The 11,776-nt window shown below is 39.7% G+C and overlaps 1 protein-coding gene across 1 annotated transcript in view; it reads right to left on the reverse strand.

Annotated features, from left to right (window-relative positions):
* Positions 1-8,788, reverse strand: part of LOC308189366 (uncharacterized protein) — a 39,180-nt gene extending 30,392 nt beyond the window's left edge. Inside the window, exons 1-4 of the mRNA XM_080579338.1 lie at positions 8,600-8,788; positions 8,173-8,286; positions 7,172-7,240; positions 1,593-1,626 (exon numbers count right to left, since the gene is read on the reverse strand). Coding sequence (XP_080435464.1) covers positions 1,593-1,626; positions 7,172-7,240; positions 8,173-8,247 — 178 coding nt within the window. The 5' untranslated portion in view covers positions 8,248-8,286; positions 8,600-8,788. The remainder of the gene's footprint in view (positions 1-1,592; positions 1,627-7,171; positions 7,241-8,172; positions 8,287-8,599) is intronic.
* Positions 8,789-11,776: the final 2,988 nt, after the last annotated feature.

Below are 11,776 nucleotides of genomic sequence, written 5' to 3' on the forward strand. Positions count from 1 at the left end.
GTATCATTTTCTAAAGCCATAGGTCCTTGCAACAGACTCTTGTATTCCACCACTCTTTCTACTGTCTTCCTTCTCTACTGTCTTGCTGCCACTCCTTCTGTCCTTGCTTTCAAATCTCAATTTGTCCCATGCACTCTTTGCACCACTCCTCCAAAACACGATGTTATGGTCTTGAAGCAGGAACCTCTTCGAGAATCAAGTTTGCAAGATTACATTCAGTGGTACTACTTTTAATGACCATTTCTAATGAGGAATACCAAAATAGGTGTAGGAACCCATTTTTGACTAGAACCATTGGCCTGTGGCCAAACAAATCTGTTGCTGCTGAGGTATAGAAACAATTCTAGACTGCTCATATCCACTGAAGAGCCCTCGTGTGCTTTCAGAACTTTTGTAGTTCTGAAAAGGAGCTGTATCACCAGTATTTCTAAAAACTGAAGATCTGCACGCAGTGCTCACATCTGCTGGGGCAGAATGTCTCATAATTGCTCACACACTTGAATGATGTCTTGCACTGATATCCTGTTTTCAGCACCAAGCCACCAGAGCAGCTAATGAAGCCCAGTCTCTTAGAAAATAGACTCTGACCGGTGTTTTTTGTGTTGTTCTCCTGTGTTGATTCTTCAGGGTGCAGGTGGTGAGCTCAGCCTGCAACACTTCCCTCAGTAGAAGACTGACATCACTCTTCTCTGTGCAGACATGCATTTTCAGGAACCCTTGATTAACCTGGTTCAAGAGATACTGGGCAGCAAACAAAGCCAGAATGTGTTTCTGTAAGCCTTGTTTCTTAGAAGAACACGCTGAAAATACAAACTAGAAATGAGAGGCTCATTTCTTGTGATGACTGACAGTAAGTCCCTCTTGCTTTATAATCTTCAAATTGTTTTCAAGCCAGTACTCCCATGTACACCAGTGTTCTCTTGCTTGCAGTGCTTTCAAAATCTTGTACATCAGTGTTTTTACATCATTCCATGTCCACTGTGAGCAAGTTATATCCCAAGTTCCAAGTCTCTTACCATTACTCTTATTTCCCATGGGCACATGACAGTCTGGATGCATGTTCTCAGCTTACGGGGATGAGATACCCCAACAACTCAGTTTACATTCAATAGGTCTTTGCTACTCCAAGTCCACACTACAATAAAGAAAGGCATAACATTCCTGTGATGCAGCTAGGCAAATTCAGCACAGGTAGAGCAGCGGCTGCAACAGTGCTATGTTAGCCTACCCGCGTAGGTGCTTAGTATACTGCCTGAAGCTTAGCAGTGAGTGCACGAAGCTGACAAGCAAGTGGAAGACAGTTTAGCCTGGGAAGGTAAGAAACAAGTACTGACTATCCATCCCTCTGCTAAATAGATATACAAATATTTAGATGTGGAAAGGCATAATTGAAGCTTCATGCTCTAAAACATTTCTTTATTCAATTGTTCATTAGATAAGTATCTCAGGAGATTGTTCAGCATATAAAGAAAAATACAGCTACAGACAGATCTGGCAAATGCAAATAACTGAACTACTGGAAAAGCAACACATTAAAACCCCCAAGCAATATCCATACTAAGAGGCTGGAAAGAATAAAGTGTTATACTTACAATAGACAGTCTTGGGTCTCAGGGCTTTTTCTTTCTTTAATTATGAAGATGCAAGTCATCCCAAAATAAAATAAGAAAAAGAAATTAATGTGCTGCATGATTTGAAGGAAAAACCCCTGTACTTCCTGAATGAAGCCTTTGCAGACAAATTACAATACAGGCCAAAGTTTCCATTATCAGATAGGAAAAATTAGAGCCTTTATGATTTTCTGCAAGAGCTGGAAGTACTGCCAGAACTATACTTACAGCTAAGGTTAATTTCAAGAAAGCCTTGGTATTAAGTTTTAAGAGATGATTATGGCTTGAAACATGTCAAGGATGCCAGACAAAACCTTAATCTTTGCATGGCTGCAGCTTGTAAAGTTCCTAAAGTTCAAAAAAAACATAGTTCCAACAACAACCAAGAAAAAAAAGGAAAAATAGGCTAACAAAGAACAGCTCCACCACCATATAGGGTGGATTTGGATAAACCTCCAGACAAGCCAAGTCTCCTGGAAGTTTATTCATATCATGAAGAACAGGAAAAGCAGCTTTCATCAACTGAATTCAGGACAGATCACTTTTGGAAGCATCTCAGAAAAAGAAGAACTTAGTTTTCCATTTCAAAACCTGGCTAAAACCAATAGTGACGCATTTGGAGACCTTTCTGGCAAATAAACACAAACTTCCCATTTAAAAGAATGAAAAGAAGTGTCATCCTTCCACCAGAAGGACAGTTGTTTGCTTATGAGCACTCTATGGATTTGAGTGCTGTATTTTCAGCATTCAGTGCTGTGGCAAAGACATTGCAAGTCAGTGTAACAGTTCAGTAACAAGTAAGACTGACACAATAGGTGTTTGTTCAGGAAGCCAAATAGTTGTTCTTCCATGGTAGTTTTAAAATGGAAGTCACCTAAGTGCCAGTATCATCACTGGTAAGTGGGTGGTGGTGTATGAACTCAGCAGGATTTTGTAAGCTTGGAATACAGGCAGTCTGCCTGGTAGTCATCCTGCCAAGAGTGTTTCTACTGTGTACAAAGCCACCTGTCATTCTACTCCAGTTTTACAGTAAACAGCTGCTAATACCTAACATTTCATAGACATGTAGAAAATATCAGGAACTGTGGGCTGCCATTAAAAAAGTTTTTCTTCCTGACCATTTTTAGACAATTCAGATTGCACTTGGATTACTGCTTTAACATTCAAAGTGTTGTTCCACAGCTAAGACTGATACATCCACTTATGATGTTTTCTTAAGACTACTTAAAAGAAAGATAAGCAGAAAAAAAAGTAAAACTACCTCAGGAATAAAGATTCTTACACATTTGGTAAGAAACTTATTCTCTGCCCTAGGCCATATGTCACAAGCAAGTTACAACAGCTGTTTTTGAGCTAAGACTGTAAAAAGTTAGCATAACTTTTAACAAAGTGTCTAACTTTGAGAAGCCACAACTCAAAAACTGCCGTCTCTCAGGGTTCAAGCCTTCCAGGTGCAGTTCTCAAAGAGATACTTCTTAAATTACTTTTCACACATTTCAAGTTCACAGGTTACCTAACAAAACACTGTTTCACAGTTGTATAAGCATCATTTACTTCTTCCTAAACATACATATTTCAGAAATCACAAACTAGGTATTAGCAACCTATACACTGGATTTATTTATTCCATTTCTTAAAGTGTGAGGTTGACACAAATGTAAAGAGCTCTACATTTTAAGCTAGTTAGTAATATGAAGATAAGCTACAGAACAGAACAGCATACTAAACACTTCTGGAGGCAGAATGTAATCAATATAATGGCACAGCAAGTTGCCAGTATCTGAAACTTAACTATGTTACCACAAGTATCAAAACAAGTGTCCAACTGAAGTGTTCTTCCAAGCACAGATGATTTTAATGTCATATCAAAGGAGAGGTTAAGTTGTTTGTACTTCAGATTATTTTCAGCCACCATTTCTGATGTACAGTGTTTTCTGACCAGCTTACCATAATCACTGAAAGTAACATTCAGCCGTTCTCAAAGTTGATAATAACAAGCCAATTCCCGATTCCAATTTTTAAAGAGCTAACAAGTATATAAAAATACATGATTGCTATTGTTTATGTCAACCCCCCCCCCCCAAAATACCCATTCAGCAACAAAACCATGAAGCCCATCTGTACGTAACTATGCAAAGGTCACAAGACACTCAACATGAGATACACACAGCCTTGCACTGTGGCCATCCCCATCTGGGTTTTTACATCAGTACTTCTTACAGGATTTAGGCCTCAAATTATCAGCACTAGAAAAATTAGATGAGCAATCCACTTACTACTCTAAAACTCCAGCTCAAGGACACAAACTGCCATCTTCATCAACACTGGTATCAGGGAGAAATGCAAACCCTTGGCACAACAACAACAACACTCAATTATAGAAACTAAGTGAACTCTAAAGAGAAGTAGACCATATGGAATTAAGTTATCTAACATTTTGTAAATTAAGCAAAGACATTAGAACTAGCATGTTTGAGCTTCATATATCATTGAAATCAAATAGAAATAACTCGATCCTTCCCATTAGATTACTGATCTACTATTCAACTAAAGCAACTACTCAGACCTTTTAGGAAAAAGCTGCTAGATTTTCACAGCAAAGTACAAATGGAAAAGGCTTCGAATAAGAAAACCCCAATCTAATAACAAACTAAAAGTCATTATAGACATTTACTCAAAAGACCTGAAAGTTGCTTCTACTTTTTTTTGAAGTCATTCATTTTATTCCTACCCCTCCAAATCCACCACACATCAATCCAGTAGGTTATAGAGCATCTAGACTGCAGAGACTAAAGACAAGTGAAAATTCACTATTGTAAGAAAAAAAATTCACTATTGTAAGAAATTGTAAGAACACTGACTTGGCTTCATGTACCAAGTTATTACCTTCCAATACAGTCAAAGGAATTCCACCGGGCTTTCGGTACAGGCTTACTCTATCTTAGTTTTGGATGCAACAAAATATTCTGGGTGAAAATAAGAAGAAAGCTTCTGTCTGACTGAGTAGGATGCCTATACTGCTACAAAAGGATTGTGGTTTTCCTGTCTGCTACTTACATTTTCCCTTCCTGCAGCATTCCCTTTAATAGGAGCATTTACACTGTCAGTTCAAACACCCAGACTGAGAATCAGTACAGAATCTTCCTAAAACAACCTCTAAATGATCAAAAGCAACATTCCTGGAGTCTTATTAAATGACAACTGTGGCACACATGAATTAGATTTCAAAATAAGTCTTTATTATTTGTTTAGACAATGCTTACTAATAAAAATCTCCCTGGCTTTATACAAGCAGTGCATTCAATACCAGTCACCTAAGAGGCATGCTGAGATTTAGAAAGATGCTGCTGCTTAAGCAACCAGAATGTAAAATTCATTTGGAGTCAGCAGTACTGGTATACAGGTGAGCAAACCAGCCAACATACAGAGGTAAAACATGGAAGTATGGAGAAGTAACCTAGATAAATGTCTCATGTATCTATCCAAACCCCAGAATAACTAAATAGCATGGCTAACAAAACAAGACAACCCCAGAATAACTAAATAACATGGCTAACAAAACAAGACAACCGTGTACAGAATCAACAGAAGTATCCCTGAAAATCTGCAGAAGTTAAGCTTCACTAGTGCAGCTGCTCAAAGTAACGTACTTCACTTGGAACAGCTATGGGAGATGTAGGCCAATAAGATTCATCTCACACGTGGCAAGTGTTTCTATTTGTTTCTTGGATTTTTTCCCCACAGTGACTGTCTTCCTAATGAAGCATTGCGTCTTTTGTTTTTTAAAGTTTCTCTAACAGTTGACAAACAAAGTACCTTCACCATAGCCATTTTAAAAATTGTTTATCTGAAAGTCATCTGACAAAAGTCAAAAAATAGCTGGTTTGGCTAGTGTTGTGATTTAGGTGGAGAACTACCTCTGTTTGCTGTGTTGTCAGGACATCCTGTGGTATTACTCTGAACAATTTTGAAGAATTACTCTGGTAAGGAACACCAAACACTATTTTTTACCAATGCCTAGCCTGTATCTTAAAATGAAGATAAGCTCAGGACTTTTATAGTTACTTCACACTTGGTGATACGAGAACTTCTTTGGGTATCTCAAGGAATTCTGACCTTCTGCCATCAAAATATACAGTGAAGTTGAAGCAAGGAATTAAGAGTAGTTGAAAACAACGATGGGATCTTGGAGACTTATTCCTACAGAAATACTGTCACATGACTTATCAGGACCCCACACCAGCACTAACATCTAACCCCAAATAGCAGCCCAGTTTTCAACTTGCCTGATGCTTGCTCACTGTCAGTTTACAACCCATCATTAGCTCAATAAAGCTCAAAAACCAGCCTAGCACACACTGATTTCCAGGAACAGAAGGCAAACAACATGCAGATTTGCAGGGAACATTTTCACTAGTTTTTCCACTTTAAAGGGGAAAACCAGCAATAATTCAATTGCTGTGAGGGTTAGCTAAGAAATAAAAAGAAGCAACCACAAAACCAAAAGACCCTCTTGCATCAGCAAGAACATTTGGCAGGATATGAAAAATACTCAGTACTGTGCACTTCTATTGGATCACTAAAGAACTCTACAACTGAATCCTGGGAAAAGCGTTTGGAGAGCCACTGACTAGAAGTGTCAGCAGCATTAAAGCAATCAGCAAGCAGGTAAGGACATACTATTAATCAGTCTTGAAAACCAATCAGTGGGGAGATGCCATTCATCTACAAAAAGGGGCACCCAAATACTTAAAAACATCGCAGTTAGGCTTTATAGTGTTCCAGGAAGAATAAAATTAATGAAGTGTCATTAGGAAAAAGAGCAGATATTTAAGTACCACAATGCCACCATTGATGACAGCAATAATAAGTAACAGGAAAGAACAGACAAATGAGTATGCCTCAACTTCTTAGACTGAGAATGTGGAGTTTTACAAAGACGGCTGTCAGCCAAACAACAGTCAGAAGTTCAGTCAAACAGCATTTGTAAGAGCCCTTTTTCTCAATACATCCTCACAGAACACCAGTAATTTACGCAAAACAGAAGGACAGGCACTAAAACAGGAAGCTGCTATTGTGATGCTCTAAACAAGAGAAACCATGACTTGGTAGTTAAGGTTACACAGCTCCTGTACAAAATGTTAGTATAGAGTAACAGCTGTTCTAAAGTACAAACTCCAGGCAAGATGGTTTTCTTCAGAGTACAAACAAATTATGTAGACTTGGAAAATCAAGCAGCACTTCCATCAACTATCCCCCAAATGGGGGTTTGCATTCTTTAAGCATCTGTGACTTCTGATTAATTCACAAAAATCAATTTCAGTTAACACGAATTTACCTTTACAGTCACTGCTAACATTGCAAATTACATGCTGAACAAAACAGAGCTGACATGCCAACCAAAAAATATTTTTCTTGGGAGTTTAGGCAAACAGCTATTACAGATCCACTAAGCAAGTTAGAGAAGCACTTGAATACACGTGAAAACAGCTACTGAGTTTTGCAAGAACCCCAGATTTAAGATTAAATTCACATATAGGCATAACATGGAAAAAGGTTACCTTTCTATGTTTTGCACCACGATAGTGCGACTGAAGACTTATAGAACTCATGCACGGAACTTTACAAACCTAAAGAGAGAAATTGAAAGCACATCTTCAGTTACACTGTGGATATTCTGTAGCCAGCAAGTTGTATGAATTGGAAATATACCCACTTTTACAGCAAAATTCTCAAGATCTTCAACTTAAACAGTACAGTTCGCATGACATTAGCGGCATAGCACTAAGATGACCAGAAACAGTGTGCGAACTTGTTCAAATGATACTTGAACGCATACTGAAATATAGCAGGTGGTATAAGAGCCTACTCTTCCCCTCCTACCTCCACTAGCTGGATTTAGTTGCCTGAGCTCCCCCAGGCAACAAAAAGGGATGCTCATACATGATCTCATACACAATTAGAAAATAATAGAAACACAACTACATCCCAGAGTAACTGCAACTCCATTCACTGTTATACCAACAGGATAAGAAAAAGCATAGGAAGTCATCTGCATTTCATTAGGATGCACAGACCATCACAATTTTACAGGATACAGATCCACAATTTTTACCATCTTTAATTATCAAAAGGCAATGACTAACATAGGCTAGTATTGTCAGTGTTCTTGACATACCGTCCCACAAGTTTACTGCACCAGAAAAAAAAGTCACTACTACAACGACTCATGATATACAGAAACTTAAGTTCTGACACAAAGAAGCATCCTTTAAAGATTAAAGAGCCTTTAAGACCTACCATAAGAAATAGCTAACAGAGATTTAAGACAGCAGGAGTTAAGAACCACCATACTACACTTGTGACTACCTAAAAACAAACTGAATTCACAACACCAGACAAGCGACTGGCCAAGTTACTCTTCGGCATTAACAGCTTCTCTCACAAGCTTGCCACGCTGCAGCTGGATTAGATCTGCCCATCCTCCTCAGAGCATGATTTTTCATGCCTTAAGCCTGCGTTTCAATATACATTCTGAAAAGCCACCAAGAAAAGCACTCACTTCACAATAATATATTTTTTTTTCAGGTTCCGGCTTGGCATCTTCTGGCTTAACATCTTCAGTCACGGCGCTCATCCTGCAAAACTGGTTCAGCGCACACAATAAAAGAAAGAGCTACAATAAATATAAATATTGTTTATAAGCCACGCTTCAGCGAACAATCGGGGCTAGGAGCCATCCGTGCCTTGGTCAGATGAATCCGGCAAAGGAAAGGGTTTTTTTTTATTCCTTCCCCCCCCTCCCCGCGTTTGTGAGAAATAAATAACGTCCTGCCCCACTGGGTCGTCTCCCTCGAACCGTTCAAGTAGAAAGAACAAAATAAAATTTATTTTTTTTAAAAAAAAAAGGAAAATAAAGGAAGGAGAGGACAGGGCGTGGCCCCCCGGGCTCCCGGGCTCCCTCCCTCCCTCCGAGGCGGCGGCGGTACCTCAGCGGCAGGACCCCGGCCCCGCTGCCGAGCCGCGTCCCCACAGCGGGCCGGCCCCGGCCGGTAACGACCCCCAACGGCCGCCGGCACAGCGTCACTTCCGCTTCCTGCCCGCGCACTGAAGAGAAGCACGGGCACAGGCAGCGCGCGCCGGAGCCGTTTAACGACCGAGCCGCCCGCCTCAGCCAATCAGAGCGCAGGGCGGCTGCGCGCGCGGCCCCGTTGCCTCCTCCCCCCCCCCCCCCCCAACCCGTTCCCCTCAGCCCTCCCCGCTCGACCCGTGAGGGGCGTGAAGGGGCACAAACACTCGTCAGGGCTTCGCTTTAAATGCAAATTTTCAGTTATTTCTTTATTTATTTCCAACTGTTTTAACTTTACGCGTCCGGCTGGTAATAAATGTAAAATATAATTTAAGAAATACACGGGAAAGGTCCCTCTAAAAGCAGACTGAGAAAACAGTACAAAACAAACAAACAAAAAAGAACCCCCCCCCCAAAAAAAAAAAAACACAGAAAAGTGCACCTGTTTTAACAAAATTCCAAAATATAAAATCCATATTTTTACTGCCTGCTTTTACTTAGCCCGCTACAGATAGGTCTCGGAGTCTATGGTAACTGTATACAAAGCAGCATGGTTGATATGGGTCCCACTACAGGTTAACAAAAGTGTTTCCCTTCCTGGCTATGATTTCTCAGGAGCCGTCCAATGTGCTTCCCCGAAGCGAGCGGTTAGGGTGTCGTGTGCTGAAATTTTTGCCAGCCTTAAAATTAAGCGGCGAGCCTGCCCGAGTTGTGGGCAAACCACACACGTTACGTGCACGAATCGGTAGGATTTTGTGCTGTGCTCGTGCAGCTATGTTGTTCCCTTAATCTTTGGGATTGAGCAATACCCATTTTTCAGGTAAAAAACTAAAGCAGTTAGGCCAAAAATGCTGGCAGGTCTCCGTGCACTTTTTATTTAATCTTGTCCTCCACTGTTTTGGTTTAGGAGGAGCCAAGAACGGCATTCTTAATAGCAGGTTTTGATACCAGGTTGTGCCCTTTTTTTCTGAGACAAATCGCATTATTTGTACTGATGATTTTCATGGGCATTTCTGTAACAGTCAGAAGCCTTGATACAAAGTCACATTAAACCCCTTGATAATTCTTTGCAGTTCTGACCTCAGAACCTAAAAGAGACTCATTGGAAACGCTGCACTGTACATTTTCAACAATGCTTCCATACTCTTCTTTTAAAAAATTACGTATTAAAAGTGCAACTGCACAGTGAAAGAATAAATGCACATAGGAAAAATTAAAAAAAAAAATTAAAAAATGAGAGGAGCAAAAAAAGGAGAAAGCAGGCTCCTTCATCTTTGAAAAGAGACCAGGTCTGAACACAAAAAGAATTGGCGGTATATACTTACAGACTTAAACTGCTGGTGGTAGCTCACAGCTTCTTGGCAATAGAGCCGCCTGAATAGAGTACGATTCCCCAGCAAAGGGACTTTTTTCTGTTTTATGAGATGTAATTACACTAAGACTTCTGCCCGTACCTTTGTCTCATTCAAAGGGAGCAGGGGAAGAAACAGGGCATTGCACTTCTGCATAACATTGTTCTTTTGGCAAAACTTTTAAAGTATGCCTGAGTAAAAATAAAGCTATGGAGGCAGAAAGCAGAACGGGTGGAGGCTGCAAAGTACCATCCTATAAAGTCACGAAGGTAGAAAAGCTAGAGGAAGAAAAAGGAGAAGCTTTTTGATAGACACAGCTACCTTTAAGGACGAACGTGTTCTTTGGCTTCATTAAGAACCTGGGAAGAGGTGAAGGAGTGTGAGGAAGAGCCCTTTCAGAAGAGGGGAGGCTGTTGGCCACGTAGAGGAAGAATCATCCAAACTACGAGGAGAGTAGCAAGTAGACTTGATACGTTGCTGAGAACTGAGATAACTTGCGCCTTTTTGAAATTATTTCTTAGAAAGACAAAAGTCAAAACAAAACACAATGTTGCTGCTTGCCTCTTCTTATCTCAGATTTTAAATGAACAAAGGAAGGACGCGGTGCAAAAGTTAAAAATAAAAAGGAAGAAATTTGGTTCAGAAGGGAGAGTGATGGGATAAGGAAGGGCAAGACCAAGGTGTGCCCTACAAAGAGGCAGAATGGTGGTGTAATTCCTGTGACGTGCTCCTGTGCAAAATGGAGATTTCTAGACCAGAACTTTGCCTGATTTTTGAGACACAGCTTTTTAATTAATTAAATGGAATTACCAGGATTAGCAAAGCAGCTGATGCTCTTTACATTGCCTTATGCAAAGTTTTTTTGGTTTGTTTTGTTTTTTTTCTTTTTTTTCTTTTTATATTTTCCTCACAGTTAGTCATTGGAATACTGTCATCCTAACAATACAAGTGTGAAAGTAGAAGTTCTGATTGTTGTCGAGCTGTCACTGGAGCCCTGCCACAACAAAAAATCCCATGAAATTTCAGGCTGCACAGTCAGAGCACCCAGTGGGTGACTGAGCTGCAACGACCACCTGCAACAGTGTTAATGCAGACTCTAAATTTATCACAGTCTCAAAGAGTAGAGGGGGCTTCATGCCTCCTAGAATGCTGTTTTCAGTCTGACCAAGAGACACACATGCTAGCACTGAATTACCTCAACCCCTGTTTTCAAGAAATTATTTTCAGGTTGAAGAGTAACAAATTCAGTTCTACAGAAAAAATAAGGACATGATTTTGGAGTACAGAATTACTGATAGTGAGTAGAGAGTTAATGCTGTAGTCACAGAACACCTTGACAGTATGACATCACTCAGTGTGATCTTTTTTCTCCCCAAAATTTGTCTTAACAATATTGTTTTACTCTCCACCCAAACACTCACCCAAAGAATGTCTTTGGTTAAGGCAAGTGTTTGAATATGCATGTGGTTAAGAAAAGAAAAGAAAAGAAAAGAAAAGAAAAGAAAAGAAAAGAAAAGAAAAGAAAAGAAAAGAAAAGAAAAGAAAAGAAAAGAAAAGAAAAGAAAAGAAAAGAAAAGAAAAGAAAAGAAAAGAAAAGAAAAGAAAAGAAAAGAAAAGAAAAGAAAAGAAAAGAAAAGAAAAGAAAAGAAAAGAAAAAGTACTTTTTGTCTTTTTACTATATTTTTCAGCATGTCACTGATGATTTTGTTCAGTGCTGTTAACTGAAATACACACTTCAAACTACA

This window comes from Anser brachyrhynchus (genome assembly GCF_964034855.1).
Source record: "Anser brachyrhynchus genome assembly, chromosome: 2".
NCBI lineage: Eukaryota > Metazoa > Chordata > Aves > Anseriformes > Anatidae > Anser > Anser brachyrhynchus.